Source organism: Chinchilla lanigera, unplaced genomic scaffold, assembly GCF_000276665.1.
Source record: "Chinchilla lanigera isolate Chin_1 unplaced genomic scaffold, ChiLan1.0 scaffold00144, whole genome shotgun sequence".
Taxonomy (NCBI): domain Eukaryota; kingdom Metazoa; phylum Chordata; class Mammalia; order Rodentia; family Chinchillidae; genus Chinchilla; species Chinchilla lanigera.
In genome coordinates, this window is record NW_004955545.1 from 1,954,531 (window position 1) to 1,982,122 (window position 27,592).

General features: G+C 41.8%; 1 protein-coding gene and 1 long non-coding RNA gene across 2 annotated transcripts in view; one reads left to right on the forward strand and one right to left on the reverse strand.

The window, feature by feature from the left end:
- Dap3 (death associated protein 3) overlaps positions 1 to 26,644 on the forward strand; it is a 30,167-nt gene extending 3,523 nt beyond the window's left edge. The window contains exons 2-13 of the mRNA XM_005411615.2: positions 9,244 to 9,296; positions 14,095 to 14,217; positions 16,001 to 16,102; positions 18,149 to 18,257; positions 18,388 to 18,480; positions 19,976 to 20,106; positions 21,481 to 21,561; positions 21,645 to 21,803; positions 22,315 to 22,374; positions 22,979 to 23,068; positions 24,886 to 25,003; positions 26,246 to 26,644. Of these exons, the coding sequence (XP_005411672.1) occupies positions 9,255 to 9,296; positions 14,095 to 14,217; positions 16,001 to 16,102; positions 18,149 to 18,257; positions 18,388 to 18,480; positions 19,976 to 20,106; positions 21,481 to 21,561; positions 21,645 to 21,803; positions 22,315 to 22,374; positions 22,979 to 23,068; positions 24,886 to 25,003; positions 26,246 to 26,331 (1,194 nt within the window). The 5' untranslated portion in view covers positions 9,244 to 9,254 and the 3' untranslated portion in view covers positions 26,332 to 26,644. The remainder of the gene's footprint in view (positions 1 to 9,243; positions 9,297 to 14,094; positions 14,218 to 16,000; positions 16,103 to 18,148; positions 18,258 to 18,387; positions 18,481 to 19,975; positions 20,107 to 21,480; positions 21,562 to 21,644; positions 21,804 to 22,314; positions 22,375 to 22,978; positions 23,069 to 24,885; positions 25,004 to 26,245) is intronic.
- Positions 22,026 to 27,592, reverse strand: part of LOC102009882 — a 7,385-nt gene continuing 1,818 nt past the window's right edge. The window contains exon 2 of the long non-coding RNA XR_001232185.1: positions 22,026 to 22,266. This is a non-coding gene — a long non-coding RNA (uncharacterized LOC102009882). The remainder of the gene's footprint in view (positions 22,267 to 27,592) is intronic.

A 27,592-nucleotide genomic window follows, 5' to 3' on the forward strand; every position in this document is an offset into this window, starting at 1 on the left:
TTACATTTTAATATTCCAATAAACATAAGGGCTTACCTCCTGAGTTCTGAGTCATTTTAGCAACTTCTTAAACTTGAGGAACACTTGTGGGAATCCGTAGTGTATAGCCAAATCAGTTAAAAGGATGGGTAACTTAAGGTCCTGCCACTTGCTATTGGCTTCTGAAGTGAGGGGCAGCCTTGCGGAACAGAACCTTTAGTTTGTATAATCTGAAGGTAGATAGTGTCCTGTTCCATTACATAGTAGGACCCCCAATTGTTATCCACAGAGTTAGAGAATTGTTTGCTTTGGGAAACCCACACATTTCTGTCAGAGTGGTGGGAGTAAAGGAAACAAAGGGTTTTTTTGTTTTCTTTTGTCTTGTTTTGTTTTTGCTTTGTTTTGTTTAGAGACAGGGTCTCATGGCAATCCTCCTGCCTCAGCCTCCTAGTTACAATCTAGACAGTAGTATCTAGCCTTCTTTCTGAGTTCTGTTTATGTTATTGTCTTCTTTGAACAACACACTTTACACCCTCATGTTGCCCTTTCCTTTTTCTCTGTGGATGCTATAATTTCAGTAAAATGTCTCCCCACTAAACCTAATGGTGAAGATGTTGATGATGGACGTCCTGGTTGGTGTTTCGCCCTCCCTTATTTTTCAATTATGTGGTCTGTTAGACCTAATCTAAATTGTATGACCTTTTGAACCCCTTTGTTTTGAATAAGTAACAAACAGATTCCATACTGTTTGGTCCAGAAGGTGCATAAATATTTTATAATTTTTTTTTTCACTTTTTGATTACAGGACAGCTTGTCAGGTGTTGGTCACCTCTGTCAACACCTCCCATAGAATTACTATAATCATTGACCTCTAGTGGGATTTCTTTAGTGTCATTACTGCTTTTAAGTTCTGTCATTTCTGTATTATGAATAGTTGACAATAAGAAGACGCCTTTTTTGTATTTCCATTTCATAACACAGACTTCCTTTCTAATCTACTAACATTTCTCCCCTACTCAATTTTTTCTTTTGAAGATTTTTTTTATTAAAGACAGAGTCTTGCTATGTGTGCAGTTCATGCTGGCCTTAAACTCACTATGTAGCCCATGTTGGCCTTGAACTCACAGCTCTGTTTGTGTGGCCTTTTGAGACAGGCTCTTGCTATATAGTTTAGGCTGGCCTTGATACACTATTGTAGTTCAGGCTAGCCTCAAACTCACATCAATTTGAGTGCTGGGATTACAGGCATGTACCACCATACCTGCCAGCATTATTACTAATAATAGTTTTGAGCTAATTCAGTTTTGAGCTAATTCAGTTTTGAACTAATTCAGTTCTTAGACTAGATCAGTTTAGTTTTGAGCTAATTCAGTTTTTAGGCTAGATCAGTTTAACCTTAAGAATCTATGATTCTCTTTATCAAAAGCAAATGTTCAGGCCAGGCGTGGTGGCACACACCTGTAATCCCAGCACTTGGGAGGCTGAGACAGGAGAATCACTGCAAGTTTGAGGCCAGCCTCATCTTCATAGTGAGTTCAAGGCCAGCCTGAACTGCATATTGAAACCCTATCTCAGAAAACAAAACAAAAGAAAAAAAGCAAATGTTCATTGTTACTTTCTTACTCTTTGTTGGAACAAGGTATTGCTATGCAGTTCATGCTGGCTTTAAACTCACTATGTATCCCAGGCTGGCCTTGAGCTTGTGATCTTCCTGCTTCTGCCTCCCAAATGCTGGGATTACAGGCATGTGCCATCATGCCCAGCTTACTTTATTATTAATAACCAAAAACTGGAAACAAGCCAGACATCCTTCAGTGGTGAATTCTTAAACAAACCACAACACAATATAAACAGTTAATGGTACAGACTGTTGATTCATGCAACACGTAGCCTGGGTTGATCTCCTGGGATTACAATGGGTGGAAATCACAACGAGTGAAAAAAACCGTGTCTTATACATATGGTATGGTTACATTTATATAACATTTGTGAGGTGGCAGAATTAGAGAAATAGAGAACAGATCAGTGGCTATCAGGAGTTAAAGAATGAAGAGGAAAGAGGGACACAAGGAAAGGGGGCTGTAAAAGGGCACCATGAGAAATCCTTGAAATGATCTATCTGTCCTGTGCCCTGACTACATCAATGTGATATTCTAGTTATGATACTATACTGCAGTTTTGTAAGGTGTTGTCTTTGGGAGAACTGAGTAAAGGATGTGTAGAACGTGTATAATTTCTTTCAACTGTGAATCTGCAGATATATCAAAACCAATAGCTTAATTTGAAAAAAAGAGCCTATGACTGTAATGACCCCTAAACTTTTAGTGTATAGCCCAAGATACCTTTCTAAACCTGGTGCAAGCTTTTCCTGACCTCTCTCAGGTTACATTTGGCCTGTGTAGGAAAGAATACATTTTTTTGTTTTTAATAAAAAAGAGATAAAGGATGGTGGTACATGCCTATAATCCCACCTACTTTGGAGGCTAAGGTAGGAGGATCACAGAATCCCAAGTTTGACTCCCATCTGGGCAAGTAGAACAACTGTCTCAAAATAAAAAGGGCTGGGGATGTAGCTCAGTAGTACTGAGCTTGCCTAGCATGTGTGAGGCCCTGGGCTTAATCTCCAGTACCACAAAAAAGGAGAGCAGGGATGAATTCTAACATTAGCTAAAATGTTTCATCAGCAGGGTGGTTGAGTTTTAAATACAACAGTGACTAATATCCCTTTCCAAGTGCATTTGGTAACGCTTCAGATAACTTAAAGCTTAAGGAAATTCTTTGTCTCTGAGATATATTTATTTTAAATAAAGAATGATTGGGGTGCGGGCAGATGTCTTTTTTGTCTTTGGATAGAAGTAAATAATGGGAAAAGCCATCGAATGATGGCATTTGTTTTTAACTAGATAAAAAAAGTACTTTAACGATATCTCTAGGAAATTTTTTGTTTTTGTCCTAGAAAGCCTGGAGATATTTACAATTCAGCTTTAAATTTTACATAACTCATTGTTAATAGGAAGCCTATCTCTTATCTACTTTCTAGTTATAAGTAAAATATTTACTTTATACCAAGTACTCTAAAAATTACTACTGTGTTCAGAGGACATGTAAAGACTGAAAGCAAAAATTATTACCCAGCTGGGCATGGCAGCATATGCCCATAATTCCAGCTACCAAGGGAGGCTAAGACAGGAGGATCATAAGTTCGAGTCCATCCTGGGCAAGTTAGCAAGACATTATCTCAAAATAAAATTTTCAAAGGGCTGGGAATAGAGTTCATGTAGAATGCTTGCCTAGCATGCAGGAAGCCTTGATTTCAACCCCCAGTACTGAATCCCCAATCTTCCAGGACTGGAAGAAAAAAACATGGTAGGGAGGGATTAGTACCCAATTTTTCATAGTATTAGGAACTTTTAGTCTTTATGTTGCCCTAGAATTTAAAATAAGCAAATATTCCTTTCTTTTGCACTCATTTTGTTTGTCATTTGGATTTTTTTTCCTACTTGGAGATATTTTAAAATGACAATGAAAATGTGCTTTGCTCTATGATATCTGCTTTGGAATCCAGACATTTTTTTTTTCTCTTTGGGATCAGATTTGAGATTCTTGCCCAGCCTCCCCTTCTTTTTAAATATCTTGTTATTCTTATATACAAATGTATATACAATATCTCATTTTACGTCTATATCTTTTATCTTTAAAATGATGAGGAAATATTATAGAAGGATTTTAATTAAGGCTTCAATGGAGAAAATAAGTTAGACATTCAAAGCTAGAAGCTGTTGGATCAGTTGTTGGTGTGATTTATGTGCAAGGCAATAGTGCTTTAGAATGGTGAACTGCTTGCATTTTCCTGACCAGCATTTCCTATAGTGTCTAACACAGCCAGAATAACAGCATGCACAAGCACACCTGTGGGAACAAGAGGCCTTGGGCTGGGGACGTACTCAGTGGTAGAGTGCTTGCTTAGCATGCACAAGGCCCTGGATTTGATCCCTAGCACTGCAAAACCAAAGAAGTGGCCTTTAAACCATGTAACCCAATCTTTCCTTGCCAAGACCCAGCCCCCCCACCCCACGGAACCCATAGCTCTTCCATTGTACTGTAATTGTTCCACAGGGCATTGGGAAGATCTGGGGAACAAGGGTCGGACAGATCAGGTACTGCTGGAGTGACAATGATCTTCTGAGGTGAGAATGGATAGGAGGGATTAGGGGTAGAAATCAGCTGCTGCTGAGGCGTAGGGTTGACATGAGTGTGAGCTAGTCACAGATCTAGGGAGATAATGCTATCGGCACAAGTTGAGGTAGTTTACATGGGGGAGGATTAAGCAAGGCAGTAAAGAAAAGTAGGTAAAAGATAGGAATTGGGTGGTAGTGAGTGTCAGGTGGTATTGAGCACCAGGTGGAGGTGATGTTGGGTGGTGTTGGGTACTGAGTTGGTTGTCCTGGTGGTTGCCAAAACCACTCCCGGGTTCTATAATTTGGTAAAGAGGATTCAGAAACCAGCATACAGTTGTACTTACAGCCATGACTTATTCCAGTAAAAGAATACAAAACAAAATCAACAAAGGACATGGGATGATAGAAACCACACACAAGCATCCAGAAGTCCTTTCGTAATGGGATCACATAGGACACAGTTCACCTAGTAACAAGTTGTGGCAACGCATGTGAAATGTTGTTTATCAGGAAGCCTACCAGAAACTCTTGGCCTACCTTTTTTATTGGGGACCAGTCATGTAGGCATAATCTGTTAAGCGTGTACCAAAATTCTCAAGTTCCAGCAGGAAAGCAGATGTTCAGTATAATCACTTACTCTTAACCAGACTAGGAATAATGGCAGTCTTCCTGAAGTCCAAGGTCCCACACTCCAGCTAAGGGCCAACCTTGCAAGCAGGCCTTGCTAAGGAGAAAAATCTCAGGCCAATATGCTAACCCTTTTTTGATAGTCATATTTGGTACCAGGTGGTAGTGGGCATTGGGTGGCAGTCTGCAGTGGGAGCATTATAAGACAAGGGAAGTAAAAAACAATAGTTAACAAGCAAGGCAGATGGGCTTCACCAGCTTGTGGCCTAGTAGAGCTTTGTCACTGGGCTCACGCACATACCCACAAGCCACCACCTTGCTCTATATAGTAGCAGACCCTGCCTGCATGGTGATCAGGAAGAATGATATTAATACTGCTTTGCAATAAAGGGCTGCCAAGGCCAGGTAAGTTTAGGAAACAGTTTAAAATGGATTCTATTATAGTTCACCCCCAAGCTTTTAATATACTAATATGTATTGGAATGACCAAGAAGTGAAGAACTGCATGATCTCTCTGTTGGGAGCCACTGGAGCTGGTACTATGTGTAAGGACTGAAGGGAACCAGAGTGCCTTAAACAGTCAAGTTACCTCAGTATTGAAAAAAGCATCCTGCCTGGACAATTATAGTCATTAGTCGCTAAGCAACATTACCTCTCCTGATACTAACTTTGCAAGGGTATAAAATAAATGCCCCTACTGTTGAAGTCAGTCTTCTTGCCCATCAGGTAAGATGTAACTCCACTTGACCCAGCTCTTGTCTCTTGTCTTTATTTTCCTCATACCCACCGCCATTTCTTTCCGGGGTACAATGAGAGACCAACAGGGTTCCCTGTATTTCTCAAATTATTTGACTTCAAAACTTTTGTGTTTTTTGTATGACTAGTGAATATTTACCAAGCTTATTCTGGGAACTGCTACTTTAAGCCTCTGATTTTTCAGATATAGAAAGAGGCCTGGAATCCCACAGATAGGGGGAAGGCAGCCCAGTAGCAACCATACCCGTTCTGGTCACCACTGGCTACTGTATGGTATAAGCTTGTGGAAGCACATCACACATTTCTTTTTTTTTTTTTCTTTTGGTTTTTTTCGGTACCGGGAATCGAACTCACGACCTTGCCCTTGCCAGGCAGGTGCTGTGCCACTCAGCTAAATCCCCAGCCCCCCATCACACATTTCTTGAAATACTGAATTAAGGAATACATTGCCATTTTTATCAAAAAGTAAACATAAAACTCAAAAGGAGGTGAAATTCAAAGTGTATGATTCTCTTGAACTTCTCCCAGGTCAGGGGCTGTAACAGCTTGCTCGTTGTCATTCACAGGGCTTGGCACACAGAAACTTGAGTTAAATGGGTGCAACATTGTTGTTGTTGCTTTTTTGGGGGGGGGTACCAGAAATCTAAATCAGGACCTTGCACTTGCCAGGCAGGTGCTTGTGCCGCTAAGCTATATCCCCAGCCCTGTTATTGCTTTAATAATTTTGGTTTTAAGAAAGATGGGGCACCGGGCATGGTGGCACCTGCCTGCAATCCCAGCACTCCAGAGGCTGAGGCAGGAAGATCACGTCAAGTTGGAGCCCAGCCTGGGCTACATAGTGAATTCAAGGCCACCCTGACCTACGTTACTGAAATCCTGTCTCACAAAACCAAAAAAAGAAAGGGGAAAATGATGAGGCAAAATGAAATAATTGAGTTCCTAGAGTCTTACTATAGTTATTCTATCACTATTAGATATTGAGAGTTTTATTTAAGTATACTAGTCTCTACTTGTCCATGATTTTGCTTTCTGCAGTTTGTTACCCAGAGTCAACTGTGGGTCAAAAATCTTAAATGAGGGCCAGGGGATATAGCTCAGCCGTACAGAGCCTGCCTGGCAAGCATGAGGTCGTCAGTTCAATTCCCAATACCAAAAAAAACAAATCTTAAATGAAAAATTAAATAAACAATTTGCAAATTTTAAATTGTATGCCATTCTGAATAGTGCAGTGAAATCTTGTGCTATTCTACTCTGTGCTGCCTAGGACTGGAGTCATCCCTTTGTCCAACATATCCACTGTGCCATACTACTACATATGCCACCTGCCCACCAGTCAGTATCCATCTAGTATCAGGTCCACTGTCACTCTATTGCAATGCGAGTGACCCTTATTTTACTTACAATGGTCCCAGAGTGCAAGAGTGTTATACTGAGAAGGCCCTGGGTTTGATTCCCAACACAGGAAGAAAAAAAAAGAGTGCTTTTAGCAGTTCAGAAAAGATGAAAGTAGCTGGGTGTAGGCCTCCCAGCTGTGTGGGAAGCTGATGCAGGAGAACTGTAAGTCAAGGCCAGCCTGAGCAATTTGGCAAGACCTTCTCTTAAAATTTAAAGAAGTCACTGTGGCTTAGTGGTAGAGCCTTTGCCTAGTATGCATGTGGTCCAGGGTTCAATAACAGTACTAGGAAAAACAAAAAGAAATGCGGTATTACAGTAAGATATTTTAAGAGACAGTGACCACGTTCACATAACTTACAACAGTACATTGTTGTAATTGGCCTATTGTTTCTGTTGTTGCTGTTAATCTCTTACTGTGCCTAATTTATAAATTCAAGTTTATTGTAGGTATGTATATATAGGGAAAAACATACATATGGTTTGGAATTGGTACATATTATGTCCCCTATGGGTAGGGAGGGAGTACAGTATTCTAAACTTCTTTGGGCTCTTAAAAGATTAGATTTTTAAAAATTAACAATTTCCAACATATAAAAGGATAAATATAACACGGTATAAAAGTAATTCATGTATCCATTATCCAGCGTTACAGATGGTTCATTACCATTTCCTATGTGTCCTGCCCCAACCTTTCCTTTCTCCCTAAGAGTAACCATTATTCTAAATGTAGAGCCAGGCATGGTGGCGCATGCCTGTGATCCCAGCACTCAGGAGGCTGAGGCAGAAGGATCATTGTGACCAGCTGGGCTACACAGTGAGCTCAAGGCCTTCCTGAATGGCATATTGAGACCCTGTCTCTAAAAAAAAAAATCTTCATGATTCTAAATGTTGCTTCAACATTCTCTTACCTTTGTTTTACTAAATGTGTGTATCCCCAAAATGTTTTATGATTCAAAATTTATATAATTTTAGCATGTAATAGATGTAATAGTTTTCACTCAGTATTAATTTTGGGAGTTGATGTATCATTTTTATTGCTGTATAGCGTTCCACTATATAACTATGTCTGTAATTATCTGCTCTTTTACCTAGCGACATTTGTATCTTTACAGTTTTTTTATCATTTATACTCTACCCACATGAACATCCTCATATATCCCAATGTACATATGTTTTTGTAAAATAAGTTACCAAAGACTAGAATAGCTGGGTAATAGAGGTGTACATATTCATCTTTGCAAAGGTAACACTAAGTTTATTTTCCAAGACATTTATATTTGTACTCCTGTTGGGAGTGGAATGAATTTCCCAGTGCTCCATAACCACTTTAACATTCGCTATTGTCTGACTTTTCTGTTTTCCCCAAATAGTGGTTGCTAATGGCACCTCCTCGCGGTTTTAATTTGCATTTCCCCAGTTTGTTAGTGTCGCACCTGCAGTGAGGGTGGATTTACTCATCTGGGATTCGTAAACATGATACTAATAAAAAGTTTAAGATACATGTTTCAATGGAGAAACGAACTCACCTTATTGGAAAGAAGAGAGAAGTAAGGAGATGGACAGCTGCCTTGTGAGAGTAAGCAGGGAGCCCAGAGCCAGAGCTGCTTTGTTCTCAGCCCTTTTTATTACCTGGCAAGAAAGGGACTCTGCCCCTGGAGAGTTGTTATAACGTGATTGGCTATTTTATTTTAGGCTTTGAGACCCCTGGGGGTCTATTGCATAAGTGCAGATTGTTGGGTAAGCCCCCTTTAGCGTTTTTTGTTTCATCAGGGTGGTTTCTCAGAGATTTATAGCAGAGCCTTACATTCAGGGCCAAGTTAGCATTTAGTAAATGGATACATGTACAATTTAGTGCATTAACATGAGAGAATACTAAACGTGTATGTATTTATATGTAGCTGTGTGAGTATCCAGTTGTGGTATGTTTTTTACATACTAAATGAGCTCTCTGACACAGCCTTCTCCCCACCTTGTCTCCTTCCTACTTCACTAGAGGTGGAGAGGAATTGGGGCCCTGGCACCAAGGGCTGCTTATCAGTTCTCTCTGCTTCTCCTAATTGCTCTCTCTAGCAGGGGTTTAACTCTTTCCAGTCAGGATTTGCCAGAAATCTCACTTTCTCACATTTGAAGATTGAGAATTTCATGGACTTACTAGTCATTTGCTTCCTTTTTCTGTGAAATGCCTATTCATGTCTTTCACCCATTTTTATCAGTTCATAGGCATGCTTTATATATTCTAAATATTGTCAGTTTTGTGTGTCAGTGTTACCTTTTCCCAGTTATGACTTACCTTTTCACTTTTATTCAGAGTGCAGAACAATGCTGAAAGGAGTAACAAGGCTTATCTCCAGAGTTCACAAGGTGAGTGAGTGCTACCAGACCTGAACACTTTGTGCAAACTACCTTTAGGTAGATGTCTTGGCTTTAGATAGTGTTATTATAACCACAGTCAAATACTCTGGAGAACACCATCTGACTACTACTTAGTTTCAAGTATGTACTCAAAAAAACAGTTATGCGGGGGCACAATGGTGCCTGCCTTTAATCCCAGCAGCTCAGGAGGCTGAGGCAGGAGGATTGCAAGTTCAAGGACAGCCTCAAAATAAAAAGTACAAGGAGTATAGCTTGCTGCAAAAGCCTTGGGTTCAATCCACAGTACCACCAAAAACGTAACACAAAAAACAGTCACAGCTGCATTCTCTAGCCATATATTTTATTCCCAGTTGCAATAAAAATTTTCAAGTAAGAAATCTCATTAAAATACTTGTGCATGAGTATTCACAGTGTGATAGGATAATTAATATTTTTTTAAAACACAGCGCCTGCCTGGCAAGCGCGAGGCCCTGAGTTTGATTCTGATGTCTTATTGCTGATTATCATTCCTTAATGAAGTATTTAAAAGAAAAACAAGTTGCCAATTGTTTTGTTTTGTTTTAAGTTACAGTCTCTCTTTATAGTTCAGGCTGACTTTAAACTCATTATGTAGCCCAGGCTGGCCTTGAACTCAGAATGATCCTCCTGCCTCAGCCTCTGGAGTGCTGGGGTTACAGGCATGTACCACCTTGCCTGGCCTTTTCATTTCTTTACCAAGTAGTTTTTCAGTGCCTTCTATGTGGCAAGTACTGAGAATTTATTTATTTATTTATTTATTCTTAGTACAGGCAATTGAACCCAGGTCCTTCACAATGAGGTGCACACTTGGCTGTTTTTTTATTTTTTTTAATTTTCAGAGAGTCTTGCTAAACTGCTTAGGCTAGGCTCAAACTTGTGATCCTGCTGCCTCACTCTCCCAGAGTGCTGGAATTACAGGTGTGCACCTTCACACTTGGCAGGTACTCATAATTTTAAGACGACTCATTTCACTATTATGGTTACTATTTTAGGGACATTTCATTTTGTAAGCTAAATTCTGAGGAGGAGAACTGAGTCAGAAGGGCCTAGCCACTCTCATCAGATCATACAGTTACAGATTCAAGTTCCTAGGAAAACAGCCTTTCCTCCTGTAAGGGTTTTTTTATTTTTCATTTTTTCCTACCCCCTTCCTACCCTGTGATTTATGAGAAACATATAGACATAAAATAACCCATTATGATAGAATGAAATAAAAGCAAAGATCAAGAGAGAAGGAGATTCTAGCCGCAACTGATCATATTAGAAGGTGAACATGGGGGCTGGGGATTTAGCTCAGCGGCAAAGCACCTGCCTGGCAAGTGCAAGGTCGTGAGTTCGGTTCCCGGTACCGGAGAAAAACCAAAAAAAAAAAAAAAAAGAAAAAGAAGGTGAACATGTCTTCCTTGATACCAGACAAGAAACACCTGAGGCCAGATAAAGCCAGGCTCGAAAGAAGGTGTTTGTGGGTGTTTCTAGTTTGGTTGGGCCAGACTTTCTAGACTGGCCCGTGAATGCTGTTCGTTCAGGAACTGCATGTGTTCATTCTGGAACTACACAGAAGCACTTGTGCATATGGTGGTTTTTCCTAGAAGGGAGCCTCGCTGGTGATGCCATTTGTAACACACTCAGAAGGAATCCATTTTGCTAGCTTTTAATTTCCTGCACAAAGTGTATCTAAAAAAGTCCTCAGAGTACTGTAAAATAGCACCACCATGTGGCCCTTAAATATTTTGTTTTCTACTTCATAAAGAGACATGCTTTCTGCCCTGTAGATAAAACCAAATAATGTTAGTATGAAGGTATATTCAGGTTGCTTTGCTGAAGTAGGAAGTCCTTAATTCTTGTTTGTGTTATATCTATCACTTTTGCTGTCCCTACATTTTGGAAAGTAATTATCTTGTAGGCAAGATTAGGAACACGGGTTCTTGGGATACCATCCCAACATGTAGCTTTTTTTTTGAGACAGCATCTTACTGTATTGCCCAGGCTGGCCTGGAATCCTCTTGCCTCAGCCCCCCTGTAGCTGGGACTACAGATGCACCAGGTAGCTTTGGAGAAGAGGAAAGAATTTATATCCACTCTGAAATGATTTTGACTAGAAATGACAGTAACTTCCACTCAGAGCTGTTGAACCAGAAGTAATCACAGGATTGCTGCCTATCATGGGAGGCTGAGATGTATAGAGGAGTATTTGGTGAACATTGTTTTCTCGACTGTATCCTTAATTTACAGTCCTCCTTTCTCAAAGTTGGAGGGCCCTGTTACTTTCCACTGTTACTTAATATTGAAATCTAAAGTTAGGATTCAGAGGTTTCCATGTGTAGTTTAGTAAAACGCCTATGAAGTAGTTTACTTTCCTTTACCTAGATGCTCTCTACTGTCCTTTATTACAAGTCTTCAAGGAAAGATTCATTTTTTGGAGGACAGGCAAGCACTTTACCGCTGACCCACATCCCCATCCAACAGCCCCCTCCTTTGAGTTATTTTCAGACAGGCTCTAACTTGCAGTACTGCCTAGCCTCCTGAGCAGCTGGGATTATAGGCTTAGGCCAGCACAGCCACCTGAGCAAAGATGGTTCTCAGACACCTGTACTTAATATTTGTAGTGTGAGTTGGGCACAATGCCCACGCCTGCAGTCCCTGCACTCGGTGGATGGGGAACTGAGGGGCAAAGGGATCAAAAGTTCAAGGCCAGCCTGGGTAATGTGGCGACTGAGCAAGGCCCTGTCTGAAAACATGTAAAGGCGATCAGGGGCACAGGGGATGTGGCTCAGTGTGAAGGCTCTGGCATCAGAACCCAGTACTGGGGGAGAAAACTGTGTTACATTAGATACGTGGAAAAGCAGATACAAACATGAATAAAATCTGACTCCTTTTCTTCCAAGTGTGTGACCTAGAATGGGTGACAAACATATATAAGATAAAATGATATAATTTTTAAAATAGAGATTCAGGGGCGGGGATATAGCTGAGTGGCACAGCGCCATGCTTGGCAAGTACAAGGTCCTGAGTTCAATTCCCCATACAAAAAAAAAAAAAAAAAAAAAAGATTCAGGACTCAAAGTTGGATGTGAATTCTAGTTCCAATTCTGACCTTTAGTCAAAAATTTTTAAGTTCCATGGACCTTGTTTTTCCTATCAGAAAACAGGAACAGTAATATTCTACCTATCTTCAAGGGTTCTGTGATCAAATATAACACATGTAAAATACTGTACTGCCCAGCACTAAGAAGGCTGCTCAGTGAACAGTGGCTGTGAGTGCAGTTCCAGGCAGAGTACAACTGCCGGCCAATGAGAAGAAAGTGCTATTAGCAAGAAAGATAAGTGCTTTGACTAGAAGTGTGTGGCAAGTCTCCATGGGGAAACGTGCAGCGTTGGAGTGGGGTATAAGTGCTGGGAGAGGTGGTACAGAAATAATGTCCGTTCTGTGCACTCTGCAAGTTGCTCGGGGCTGGGTGTTGGGGTGCACACACATAATCACAGCACTCAGCAGGGTGAAATGAGGATCACGAGTTCAAGTCCAGGCTGCGCTGCAGAGCAAGATCTTGTCTCAAACAAAACCCACAAAGTTACATGGTGAGGCTCACTATAAATACAGGTGGCATTTCTGTCATTCCCTATGGATCTGTGAAGCAGTTCTCAGGTTATACCCGTCTCTCCCAGCCCTGTGCTTCTGCTCCTGGATTCATACCTTATCTTTTCCTCACAACTGGCATATTTTTCACTTCTACATAAAAATTGTAGTTCTTAAACCTAATTTTGGGGATTCTCTACTTAGCATTTTCTCGGATTTGTCTCCTGAATTCTCATCCTTTCCCTTTGCCCTGGATTGGGAGTTTTGGTGTGCAGTTCACTGAGCTCCCTGAAGAACAGTTTCTTTCACCTGGCCGGATGCTTCACATACCCCTTTGTCACATCTCATGAAAGAGTCTCCATTCCAGGGTGTGGCTTGCAAGAAGATGGTTAGAAGGGGTACAGCCCTAGATTTCAAATAGAGAACACTGCACTAGCCTCTGAGTAGGGTGACTGATTACTAGATTGCTGAGAATCGCTCTGTACGGCAACCATGCATCACAGTGAGCAAGTGCATTTAAAGAAATATCCTAGTGAGGCGTGGTGGCACACACCTATAATCCCCGTGTTTTGCAAGGCTGAGGCAGGAGGATAGAAAGTTCAACCTCAACCTGAGCAATTTAGTGTTAACTTGTCTCAAAATAAAAACGAGGCTGTAGCTCAGTGCAAAGGCCCTGGGTTCAGTCTCCACAAACAAAAGATGATGATGATGATGATGATGCAAAGGCCCTGGGTTCAGTCTCCACAAACAAAAGATGATGATGATGATGACGACGACCACGACCACGACCACGACCACGACCACGATGATACTTGTGAGGCTGAAAAGGAAGAATGGCTCGAATCCAGGAGTTTGAAGGTAGACTGGGCAACACAGTAAAACCCCATCTGAAGAAGAAAAAACCAATTTTCTGCTTTAAGTTGTAATGGCTGTGCTATGTTCCTGAACAATCTAACAGAGTTATTTCCATGTGGGACAGAGTCCTAATAGGGCAGTATATAGGCTAGAGCAGAGTGAGAGGACGAGTGAGATGAATGGATGTAGCGAATTATAAATAATGATAAGGATACTTTTTCCATATACTTAAAACACATTAGTGACATTTTCCTTGTTGTAGATATGGCTTGCATCTTTAGTGTTGTAGCAAACATAAAATCTGGTAATTCCACAGCACTACACTGGTTTCTTTTCCAGTTGGACCCTCGGTGTTTTTTGCACGTGGGATCCCAGGGACCCCAAAGCATTGCTGCTCACCCGGATAACCAGGTTCAAGTTGAGAGGCCCAGAACTATTTCCCGTACCAGTGAAAGTGACCCGGTGAGTTGCTGATGTGTGTATGAGGTTTCTCAGGATTATAATTGGTGTTGTATCTTCTTTGTTTGCATCAGGAAAAGTACAGTTTAAAGAAGCTAAGCAGGTTTACATAGAATCAGACAGTGCACTAAGGTAATGCTCTGAAAACCTGGCCAACACAGCCATAACAGAAAGCAGTCTATTCAGTCCACCGTGCCTCTGATTTTAATCCCTACCAGTGGACTCACCTAGGCCCAAGGGTCTTGCTGAATATAGAGTAGGGGCATAGTAAAAACTTACAAGTTTAATTCCTTACAAGGAGCCAGGCGTAGTAGCGCATGCCTGTAATTCAGCATTTGGGAGGCTGAGGCAGGAAGAGCACTGAGTTCAAAACCAGCCTGGGCTACGTGGTGAGTTCAAGGTCAGCCTGAACTAAATGGCAAGACAAAAAAAGAAAAAGAAAAGAAAAATTCCTTGCAAGGTAAACTTAACACTTACATTGATCTTATTGTACTTTTTCTTAGAGGACTAGAAAGTAAATATTTTAGATTTACAGGTTATAACAGTCTCTGTCATAGTTATTCACCTCTCCCATTAGCAAATATGTATGGCTGTGTTCCAATAAATATTTATTTGTAAAACAAGTAACAGGGCTTTGAGGTTGTAGGTCAGTAGTAGAACACTTGCGTAGCATGTGTAAGGCCCTGGGTTTGATGCCCTACACTTGACAGCATAAAAAGAAATGACAGCCTTAGCTTACCAAACCCTGGTATGGAGAATCCAAAAGAAACCAAAGTACATACTTGCCCCAAAATCACACAACAGGGCAGGTCACTTTTCATAAAAACCAAACTGGTATTATTTCCCACCTTGGTAAAGGGATTTCCTAGTGTCTGGAAAGTGACAAGATGCTAAATTGATTTGTTTTGAAAAAAGTAGTATCTAGAGTGAAATTTGACAGCAGAAGCCAAGATTCCAGTAGCGTGCAGTGCTTCATTTTGTAACTGTAACGGACATTGTCGTCCTTTCTCCTTCCCCATCGTGCTGCTGCCTCTCATGAATAAAATTTAGTTGTATATTCTGCGTTATAATGTGAAGGAACCCACCAGCATCTTTGTCCCTGCCCCTCCCCTCCGAGTCTGCCCATCTTCAGTGTGGCGATGTGAAGTGGGACATGATGGCCCAGGCCTATAATCCCATCACTTTGGAGGCTGAGGCCAGGAGGGTTGCTGTGCCAAAGCTGGGCTGGGCGTAATGAGTTCAAGGTCAGCCTGAACTACGTAATAAGACCATGTTTCCAAAAAACTAAACAATAAAAATTTAAAATAGCTATATGAAAACAAAAAAAGACACACTACCTCCCCAACATGTTAGCATATATGTTTTAAATATCTCTATCATTCACCTATTTTCACAAGCATAAAATGAAATACAATAAATGAATGAAATTACTAGTGTTTTCCAGCTTCCTCTGTAATTGTAGTCCCTTTATCTACCAACTCCTTTGGGGTTTCTATGGAAACAGCAGCGTGTAGATTATCGTGTCACATGACCAGAGCATCTTTTCACAGCACAGAAAAATCCAAATGGCAAGGACTATCTCTGTTGCTCCTGCATCTAGGGTTTACTCTGCTCAACAACTGGCTTTGTCAATCAGGTCACCACCTTTCTAGTACAGTATCTACTCAGAAGCTGAAGCTGGCAACCAACCTTTTTGGCTAAGCTAAATGAGTGTGTCCGCAAACCCCATTCTCTCCTGGAATCCTTACCACTTTGTCTCGTTCTACCTGTGTACATTGTCTTCCAGGCCCAGCACGGGGAGCAGCATGAGGGTCGGCACTACAGCATCCCCTTCCAGGAGCTGAAGACTGTGTTTCCGCACGGCCTGCCTCCTCGCTTTGTAATGCAGGTGCTCCACCGGGGAGAACCGGGGGAGCCCAGAACACAAGCTCATGACCACCACCTCTAAAATTAACATCTGAATCCAAAAACCAGAAATTCAGCTGTTATCTTTTGTGAATAGTACACTTGCTTTATTTTTGAGCTAATGTTATCTTCTAACTACTTAAATCCTTTTTGGAGCCTGGTAAATGTTCTTATATAAACAATATAGGTATATATTTTTCCTTGTGTTAGCCAACAAGTCTCTAGAAACTTTGGCATTCAATAATTATTTTGACTGAGTTGTTCTACTTTTTTTGTTTGTACTGGAAGTCAAACTCAGGACCTTGTGCTTGCCAGGCAGGCACTTGTGCTGCTGAGCTATATCCCCAGCCCTTCAAATAATTACTTTGAATGAATTAGCATTTACCATTACAAAATAAATAATAGTTAATATGCGGAACATGCACCCCCCCAAAAAAATCCTGATGTTCCCGGTCTAAAGAGAAATGAAAGCTGGGTCTGGTGATGGGCACCTATAATCTCAGTACTCGGGAGGCTAAAGCAGGAAGATCACCTCAAGTTTGAGGCCAGCTTGGGTTATATAGTGAGCTCAAGGACAGCCTACAATCTGTCTCAAATAAATACATGAATGAATGTATACATAGGAATGATATTTTGATTAAGTTCATCTTTATTCCTCGTTCTCATGGAATTTCAGAAAATGTCATTTTGTGGCCTTAACTACAACCCAGAGCACAACCTTGGGAGCAGGGCTGGTAGCTTTACTGGTAGAGTGCTTGCCTGGCACACGCAAGGCTATAGGTACAATCCCTAGAACTGAAGGAAAAAAATTAAATGGGAAGTTGGCCTTGCATTTTTTTTTGTACTGGGAATTGAACTCAGGACCTTGTGCTTGCCAGGCAGGCACTTGTGCCACTGAGCTGTATCCCTGGCCCTGGATTATTTTATAGCCACTGGGAAAATTTGTGATTAACTGCAAGAATAGTTTATAGTATTGACATAATTGTTCTGACTAGCTCCTGCTGATTTTTTTTTTCTGACCTGGGGGTTGGAAGAATGGCTCTCATTTTGTTGCCCAGGCTGGTCTCAAACTCCTAGACTTAAGTGATCATTCCAGTGCAGCCTCCCAAGTAACCAGGACTACAGGGGTATACCCCATACCCAGCCACTTGCTGGTAGAAATGATTCTGTTAACCAGGCACAATGACTTACCTGTCAGCTCCTATACCATCCAGTTACTCTTACAGGGAGATTTCTTTCAAATACCAGCACTGGGGCAGGGCCTGTAGCTCAGTGGTAGAGCACATGTTTAGCAAGCAGGAGGCCAGCCCTAGGTTCACTTACCAGCACCAAAAAGAAATTTTTTTCCAACTTCATCTGTTAATGCTTATAAATAGTATTTGTTAGATATTTATTAGTAGTAGAATTAAATACCTGATTTGCTAATCACTTTTATATATATATAATCAGTGCTTGCCACATTTTTCTAGCAGAGTACTCTGGTGGCAAAAGGAATAAACACATGAACTGATATATCATTATATGTGGGGGGTGGGAGGTATGGCCTCGTAATTGTGAGGCAGCTGATCGTACCTCCTGAGCTGCCATGTACATAATTCTAGAAACAAAGGTAGATGGTTATAGTAATAAGAATCAACTAACCATAAATTCAAAATAATTAATGTTCATTGAGTCCTTACTGTGTATCAAATGCTGTGTTAAACATTTTACATCTTTTTAAGATTTATCTTGATTCTACATGATGTATATATAGTTATATCTGAATTATTTATAGATTCCAGTTAACTGATAGAATATGTTTCAGTAATAAGAATAATTAAAAGCTGACTATTGGGTCATTATGTCCAGAGTAATGTGTTTTAGCTAAATTATATGAGTTGATTTTCAGATTAAATAGCAGCTCAGCCTTTCGTCACTGAATAAATTAAAAACACACAATTCTGTGCTCTTGGTTGTTCCCCTTGCCTTAGTGTGAATACCAACAGTGTTAGCAGTCCCCGCCCCACATCCTGCCTCTCCATTTTCTTAGGTGAAGACATTTGGTGAAGCTTGCCTGATGGTGAGGAAACCAGCCCTAGAGCTTCTGCATTATCTGAAAAACACCAATTTTGCTCACCCAGCTGTACGGTATGTTCTCTGTATCCTTTCCTGGCTGCCTGGGACACCTTTGGCTAGTGTTTCCTCCTCTCATGAGTGAGAAGAACAAATGCAAGTGTACACTGACGGAAGTCTTCTGTCTGGTAGTGTTTTCTTTAACAAGTACACTAGACGGAGAGAGGGGAACAGGAAAAACCCTCAGTCTTTGCCATGTTATTCATTTCTGCGCAAAACACGGCTGGCTAATCTTGCATATTCCAGATGGTAAGAACTTCCTTTCTTCTGTGTGTCAGGCTAGTTCTGTTACCAAGGCAGCACTGTGACTTTTTATTTTCTAACCAGGCTCATCTAACTAAATGGAGAGCCTCTGCTCCAGTGGCCAAGTAGTCTTGAGCTGGTTCATCAAGACTTCTTTTATGTTAGTGTCAAGCATCTTGCAAGATGAAGTGCATATGACAACGGGAAATTCAGCTAAAAGCTTCCTGAAGCTTTTTGATACTAAGTTATTACTTTGATCTTTATTGCCCAAGAATACAGAGTCCCGCCTTAGAGGTCACCACCCGATTCTGGTTTTGCTTTGTTTTAAGAGACGGGACCTGGCTGGGCATGGTGGCCCATGCCTATAATCCCAGCACTCAGGAGGCTGAGGCAAGAAGGTCGCCATGAGTTCAACTTCAAGACCCTGTCTCAACCAACCCCACCCCCAAAAAATCAAGGATGGGTCTTGTTGTATTGCCCAGTTTGGTCTTGAACACCCAGGCTTAAGCAGCCCTCATCCCTCATCTCCCAAGTACTTGAGACTAATGCCAGGTGTGGTGGCGCACACCTGTAATCCCCGTACTTGGAGGCTGAGGCAAGAGGATCACTGCAAGTTTGAGACCAGCGGGGGCTACAAAGTGAGCTCAATGCCAGCCTGAACTACACAGCAAGACCCTGTCTCAAAAAGACACAAAACAAACAAAAAACCAAGTAGCTGGGACTACAGCCTTGCATCACTTTCATTTTTCATGTTGCTGTCGGTTGTGATTTTGAGAACCCATAAAGCGTTTTGTTTATCAGCATTTTAGAGTTTTCAGGTTGAAACTGGGCATGGTGGTACACGCCTGTAATCCCAGCACTTGGGAGGCTGAGGCAGGAGGATCATTGCGAGTTCAAGACCAGCCTGGGCTGCAAAGTGAGCTCAAGACCATCCTGAACTGCACAGTGAGACCCTGTCTCAAAAAGACCAAAAAAAAAGTTTTCAGCTTGAATAGTATAAACTTAAACCTTCACACTTGGCATACATCTCTTTTTTGTTCACTGTTGTGGGCATCCACATTTTCTCATGCAGCTTTAAAACCTGTCAGGCAGAAGTGATATTTAATCTACTTGGTGTGTCTTACACATTGAATTTTGAGACACAGTCTCATTATGTAGTTCAGACTGGCCTTGAACTGGAAGCAGTCCTCCTGGCTCAGTTTCCCAAGTGCTAGGATTACTGGCCTGTGCTCCCACACCCCGCCCTTAGGCACTGATTTGTAATGATAGTGTTTAATGTAAGATAGATCAGACAAAAAATCTCCCAAAGCTGGAAGGCTGGAATAAATATATTTGGAGGACTGGGAATGTAGCTCAGTGGTAGACCCTTGCCTAGAATACATGACGTAAATAAAGTATATATGTTTCCTGTAACTTAAAGGTGCATACAGTTATTTTAATTAAGCATAGTCAGTTCCTGCCCAGTTTGGTTTTGTGTATGTGTGTGTGTGTGTTTTTTTAGCTCATCTTTGGGTGAAAAATTGTCGGGAACTTCTGCAGTCTACCTACAACAAACAACGCTTTGATCAACCTTTAGAGGCTTCAACCTGGCTGAAGAATTTCAAAACTACAAATGAATGCTTCCTGAGCCAGGTGACTAAACTCCTGGAAGTTTGATGCCAGGCTTCTTTATACACAATTGTACCTTCTTTGTGCCTCAAGTACTTCGGAGACAATGCAGAATTGCTGTGTATTTGGGGATACATATAATAACACTTGTGTGCCTTTCATATATTTTGCTTACAGTGGGCTCACAATTCGAAACTCATCCCTCTATGTAAAATAAAAAGGCGAGAGTAAACTTCCTATTTAAATAACAAAATTCAGGTTGATTCACAGACTTTTCCAAGGTACAGCCTCAAGTATATATGTAATTTTTCTCGGACCTTTTTGGGAACCAGAAATGTGTTAGTAAAACTTTTTTCCTCTAGTTTCTTGGGTGTGACCTCTAGAACTTTTTGACTTGGGTGTAAAGACTAAGACAGTGATGGCTAACCTTGTAGAGCTTGATAACCAGCAGCCGGCTGCAGTACACATGCCATAAGTTCTCCACCCTGGACTAGGAGCTTATTAAAAGTGCAGTGGAAAAAGATGGGAATAGTAGTGCATGCATGTATCCTGACGATTAAGAGGCTTCGTCAGAGGGAACCAAGTGCAAAGCCAGTCCGGGCCACTTAGCCAGAACCTGGGTCAAAAATAAGGGCTGGGAAAAAAAATAAAAATTAAAAATTAAAAAAAATAAGGGCTGGGGTAGTTGCTCAGAGGTACAATACTTGTCTGGCATGTGTGAGGCTCTGGGTGCAGCCCCTTGAACTAACAAATAAATTAAAATAAAATGCAGCCGGGCGTGGTGGCACACACCTATAATCCGAGCACTTGGGAGGCTGAGGCAGGAGGATCGTTGTGAGTTTGAGGCCAGCCTGGGCTGCATAGCAAGACCCTGTCTCAAAAAGACTAAATAAATAAATAAAATGAAATAAAATAAAATGCAGCTGCCAGCATCTCCTTCTGGACCTTTATAGTCAGAGTCCCTTGTGTATTATCTTTTCTTTCAAAGTTTCCAGCAGAGGTGGGCTAAAAACTTGTATATTGGTCTCTCTGTCTCTCTCTCCTTCCCTCCCTCTCTCCCTCCTTCTCTGTTTTTAGTTGTGTTTTGTTTCCTCCCCTTTTTTTTCAGTACTGGGGATTGAACCCAGGGCTTTCTCACTGAGCTACATCCACAGCCCTTTTGTATTTTTCTGAGACAGGGCCTCTAAATTTCCCAGGCTAGTTTTGAACTTGTGATCCTCTTGCCTCACCTTTCCAGAGTGCTTGGATTATCGGCATGTGTCACCACGTCTGGTTTATATGAAATCTCTTACAAGATCTGTGAAACAGATTTAAACTGATTCCTGTTAACCTTAGCCTTCATCCTCTCATCTAGGAATGGGTTTGGCTATTTTTAGTTTTTATTTTGTTTGTTTCTAGATAAAAGTTCAAGAGAAATATGTCTGGAGTAAGAGAGAAAGCACTGAGAAAGGCAGTCCTCTGGGAGAAGTGGTGGAACAGGTACAGGAAAAGGCACCAACTGTGCAGGCATCATAGCCTGAGGAGGCCTCCAGAAGCGCTCTGAGCCGCTGTCTCCCTCACAGGGCATCACCCGGATAAAGAATGCCACAGACGCAGTTGGGATTGTCCTGAAGGAGCTCAAGCGGCAAAGCTCTTCGGGGCTGTTTCACCTCCTGGTGGCTGTGGATGGTGTCAATGCTCTCTGGGGAAGGACCACACTGAAAAGAGAAGATAAAAGTCCGGTAGGAGGACTGCCTTTCTCTCTGCTGGTTTCCCTGATTTCTGGTTGCATTGTGTAAGAGGCCAAGACTTGGCTGTATGGACCGTGCAAAGTACGTTCCTGCCGGGGCGTTAGTGCGTACAGGGAAAACAGCATCAGGAGGAGACAGTGATGGCCAGGGCTCCACTGTGCATTGGAAACTAAGTGACAACGTCTCGGAAAGGAGGACAGCAGACAGCAGCTGTTTTCTTGCCTAACTTTTTCTCTCTTTTATTTTTTCAAAGTGAGGCTATGTGGTCTCCACGGAGAAGACGGGAAGCATTAAGGGAGGGAGTGGGTTCGGGGCTCTAGGTGCCTTCTCTCTTGGCAGCCGGCAGTTCTTGGGCCAGCAGCTGTAGGTGATCCCACAGGTGTACACTTGGGTACTGCGACAGGGTAGGAGTTGAGGGCTGTTGTTGTCAGTTCAGTTGTCTCATGGTTGATTCCTGGAAAACAGGTAGTGATCTCTCCTCTCTCGTGTTGACAACTTACAGATTGCACCAGAAGAGCTAGCACTTATTTATAACCTGAGGAAGATGATGAGGAATGATTGGGTAAGAGCACAATGCTTAGCATATTTCAGGAATACGTGTCTTTTTGTTTTAGCTCTATTTCACTTTGCAGTCTCTTGATTTTAAGGCCAGAATATTCTTTTATTTAATTCCTATAACTACCAAATTATGAGTAAGGTCTAGACTAAAATTTATGTAGTTTCTAATCTTTCAATTTGACTGGGGTAAGCTTATTCAGAACTTTTTAAATAATGAGGTGTGTGTGTGTGTGTGTGTGTGAGAGAGAGAGAGAGAGAGAGAGAGAGAGAGAGGGAGAGAGAGGGAGAGAGGGAGAGGGAGGGAGACAGGAGAGACAGGAGAGAGAGACACACACGGCACTGGGGATTGAACTGTCATAGCCTTTGTACTGAGCTGTGTCCTCAGATCCCTGGCCCTTTTAGAGACAGTGTCCTGCTAAATTCCCTGGGCCAGTTTGAGCTTGTACTCCTCCTGCCTCAGCCTCCCACCATGCTGGGATTACAGGCACAGACCACCATGCCTGTCTGGCCTTTTATTTTAGTTGAAATTGAAATCCAAAAATACATATGATAAATTGATACTGTCTATTTGAGCTTTTTCTAATCATGCCTTATTTCCTTTCTTGCAGCATGGAGGTGCCACTGTGTTAACTTTGAGCCAGACGGGGTCTCTCTTTAAGCCCTCAAAAGCCTATCTGCCCCATGAGCTACTGGGCAAGGTCAAGTCATAGAGAAATTTTTTTCCCCTTGGATATTCATTCTGTCTAAAGAAATGTTGCTTTATGAATCTATTTATTTTGATACAATTTCAGATTTAGAGGAAAATCATGATCTTCTGTTCCCTTCACCCAGATTCCAAAAGTGTTAACTTTATCATATTTCTTTTTCCTCTTTTCTACACTTTTTTTTTTTTTTTTGAGACAGGGTCTTGCTGAGTAGTTGAGGCTGGCCTTGAACTTGCAGGAGTGATCCTCCTGCCTCAGCCTCCCAAGTGCTGGGATTACAGGCATATGCCACCACACACCTGGCCCTAAATGTCTCTTTCTTTAAAATAGAAAGGAAGGAAGAAAGGAAGGAAGGAAGGAAGGAAGGAAGGAAGGAAGGAAGGAAGGAAGGAAGGAAGATTCTAACTGTATATCCAGAGCATAATTACCAAATCAGAGAATTGACATCCGTATAATACTTTAATCTGTAAGCTTTTGATTTTGCCAGGTAACCCAGTATCCCAATACAGAAAAAGAAAATCCTCGGTAATTTGGTAATTTGGTAATTTGGTTGTCATGTCTGTTTAATCTGGTAATTCCTCCACCTTTTTGCCTTTTATTATCTTAGGTTTTACGGTTTTGAAAAGTACTATATGTGTCAGGTATTTAGTAGCTTATTTTCCGTGCCTCTGTGGTGTTTCCTCCTTCTCAGCACACCACATCAGGGGAACAGGAAGTTTACGACTCGCTTTACCCGTGATGTTCATTTTGAACATTCAGGGCGGTGGTGTCCATGTGCATCTCTTCAGTAATTATTTTCCTTGTATAATTAATGTGTTTCCCTGAAAATAACACCTAGCTGGAAAATAATCAGCCTTGAAAACTAGAGAACATAAAGACTAGCTCCAGCAGCCTATCCCTGCCTCACCTGCCTTACAGAAGTAGCCACTGAGCAAGAGCATAATGATGACAGGTGAGGCAAGGATATTAATTAGATACTAATTATTAGTTAACATGAATATTATTAATTACAAACTTAAGAGTTCATACTGGCACATGCCATTTCCATGCTAGTATCACCACCTGAATTATACCCTTCCATCTTTCTTTTTTTCTTTTTTCTTTTTTCTTTTCTTTTTCTCTTGGTCTTTTTGAGACAGGGTCTCACTGTGAGTTCAGGCTGGCCTTGAGCTCACTTCGTAGCCCAGGCTGGTCTCAAGCTTGCAATGATGTCCTGCCTCAGCTTCCCGAGTGCTGGGGTTACAGGCGTGCCACCACGCTTGGCCCCCTTCCAGCTTTCTAAGAGTAAGAAATCTGTTCTCATTGGCAACAATATATTCTAAGACTTCGGTCCTAGAATGTGGTTAGAAATAGTTTCACATTTGCCAACTCTCAACTCTGAAAATTAAGAATTCAGTATTTAGTTTCTGTCTTAAGCCAAAAGAGCAATAGTCCAGACACTGGGTTCAGAAGTTACTTGGTTTAATTCCTCCTCCCCTTCAATGTTATAGTTATTTCAAGAGTTTGATTGATGCATTATTTTAGCGTATGTTCCATTTAGGGTCCTCTTCCCCATTCTTCTTGATTTTATTTTCTGGTTTTAAGTACATGAAATATAATCTGGTTCCAAAAGTCAGAATTGCCAAAAAAAAAAAAAATACTCCATCAGACAAGTAGCTCTCCCCTTTCTCTTTAAAGTGTAATATTTGGCGGTGCAGAGCACCTTCAAGAGAGAGAGGTTAAGGAAGATGAAGGAACCGGGCACGAGAATTTTTCCCTCTGCTGATCGGTCACGCAACTAACACTGCATTCTCATCCTGTGTCTTCTCCAGGAAGGATTTGATGCCCTGGATCCCTTTCTTCCTATCCTGGTTTCTAACTACAACCTAAAGGAGTTTGAAAGCTGCATTCATTATTATTTAGAGAACAATTGGCTTCAACATGAGAAAGGTCAGTTGTCCGCTCACTCCTGTCAGGGCTTTGGGGTCGCAGTAGGATCCCGGTGACCTGAGCCCTCCCCCCTCCTCCCTCAGAAGCCTGTAATCTCGGTTTATCTTGACTTCCCGAGCTGGTAAGATGGTATAGAAAGGTAGTTTACAAACGAAATTCTGTCTCTCCCCAAATATTCATCTTGTCCAAAATAAAATGTTTATGCTACAAAACAGCAACGTCATATCAAGCCACAGGCAGTTGCTACGTGTTTGGGTTGCTGGAGATTGAACTCAAGGCCTCACACATGGTAGGCAAATGGACTACCACTTAGTGCTTTTTGTTTTGTTTTATTTTGTTTTGTTTTGTTGAGATAGGGTCTCCATATGTAGCCCAGGCTGCCCTCAGACTCATGGGGATCTTGCTGCCTCAGCCTCCTGAGTATTGGGATTACAAGCACATGCCACCATGCCTGGCCTTTTATTTTTTATTTTGTGGCAGCGTCTGGCTAAGTCACTAAATGGATGAGGTAGGCCTCTAACGTGTGATCCTCCTGCCTCAGCTTCCCAGAATGCTGGGATTACAAGCCCGTATCACCATCCCCAACCTTTACTGTTGCATTTATTGAACAAACTTCATTTGAGAGACTGATGCACTCAGACACCCACAGACACATTCTGTATGAGAGACTATGCTGGCACCAAACTCCTTGCCATACCTGTCCTAATGTATATAATAGGAAATGTTAACTAATACTAAGAAATGGGTCCTAACCAGGCATGGTGGCACACTTCTATAATCCCAGCACACAGGAGGCTGAGGCAGGAGGATCGCCATGACTTTGAGCCCAGCCTGGGCTACATAGTGAGTACAAGGCCAGCCAGAACTATACAGCAAGACCTTGTCTCAAAATTAAAAAAAAAAGTTAACCCTCTGTACTAGATTTGATCTACTCCAACTAAAAGCATTCTATGTGTCCATTTATATCTACCTCATCTCTGGATGTGGGAGGAGAGGTAGAAGAAAAGTACAGGGTTCTATCACTAGGTAATAGAAGGCTCATAGTAACAGGAACTGGTTATCAGAAGTGGAAGAATCAAAGTAGCTGCAGCATGGTGGTTAGGGAAGCACAGAAAATGAGACATTGGAGAGATTTCTGTGGAAAGTAATGTAGCTGAAGTAGCATCTGACCACAGCGTTTCCTAGGAGGCACAATGCAGCCAGCAGAAATTGCCACCTAACGTGTGCTTGTCTCCTTATTAGCACCTACAGAAGAAGGGAAGAAAGAGCTACTGTTCCTAAGTGATGCCAACCCCACACAGCTGGAGCGGCTCTGTGCCTACCTCTAAGCCACAGTCACAAAGTGCGTGGCAGACAGTGGACGTTTTCTTTACAATGGACCCAGTTTCAGGTGCAGGCGGCGCAGGCTGGGGCAGAGCAGCCAGGCCCCTGGTCGTGGCAGATGAGATGGGTTTGCCGTGGGCTCCAGGCCTACACTGCCTTGGCTTCCCCGTGACGTGACCATATGCCAATAAGATGTCCCCTTGTTCCCAAAACTACTACATGTTTCTGGATATGGTTTTTACCTTCAAGATAATTGTGGATCTTTTCCTAAAAATAATAAAATATCTTTCTTAAAGCATGTATAGATTTATAAGGAAAGAGACTTCAGATTGCCTGCATTGAATTTCACTTACATTCTCCTTGTGGGCCAGGGAGGCTGAGGAGAGTCAGACTTTAATCAATTCAGGAGATCAGGATTCACAGTCTAATTCTCCCTCCTAGGTATCTGCACTTTTATCTCTGGCGGTCCCAGGTAGAGATCTAGCAGCCCTGTATGGTGTACCCGCTTGCACGGGTTCCTGAGAGAAGTAAGCACTAAATCTGTACACCATACCTTATGCAGAATCAATTAACCTATAATGCTCTCAGGTTTATGTTAGCTATGTACTGTCCTTGGGAGGATTGAGAAAATATTCATTCAAATCACTTAGTAGTAATACCCAGCTTGTGTTTTATTGTTTTTCTGTGAATCTTTGTAACTTAGATTTTATACCTTATTTTTTAAAAATCCCTGTCACAAATAGGACTTCCACCCTGATCCATTCCCAGGCACCCTTGGTGGTAGTCTTGAAGGATGTCAGTGTCACTAGACCATTGTGCTGGTGTCAGACACACAGACCTCCCAGCCTTACAGACTCAACCAGCTGTGCAAGAGCAAAGGGTTACAAATCCCTTTATGTTTCTGTCATTCTGCTTCTATTGAGCCTTGATTGCTACATCCCCCAGTACGGGTCACTAGGCTTTTCAAGTCACCTTTATGTTGGGGGAATGGGGCTGCTATAGTACTGGATTGAACCCAGGGCCTCCGGCATGCTAGGACCTGGTCTACCATTGAGGTATATCCTCGGTCCCTTTTTATTTTAGTTTAGAGTCAGCATCTCACTACTTGTCCAGGCTGGCCTTGAATTTGTAATCCTTCTGCCTCAGCCTCCTGAGTAGTGGGGGTTACAGGCTTGCACTACCACATTGGACTAAATCTGTTTTTTAGTAGTTCAAACTACTTCCTCATTCTCACCTGTAAAAAGTTCCTTGTTTTTTGTGCTATTT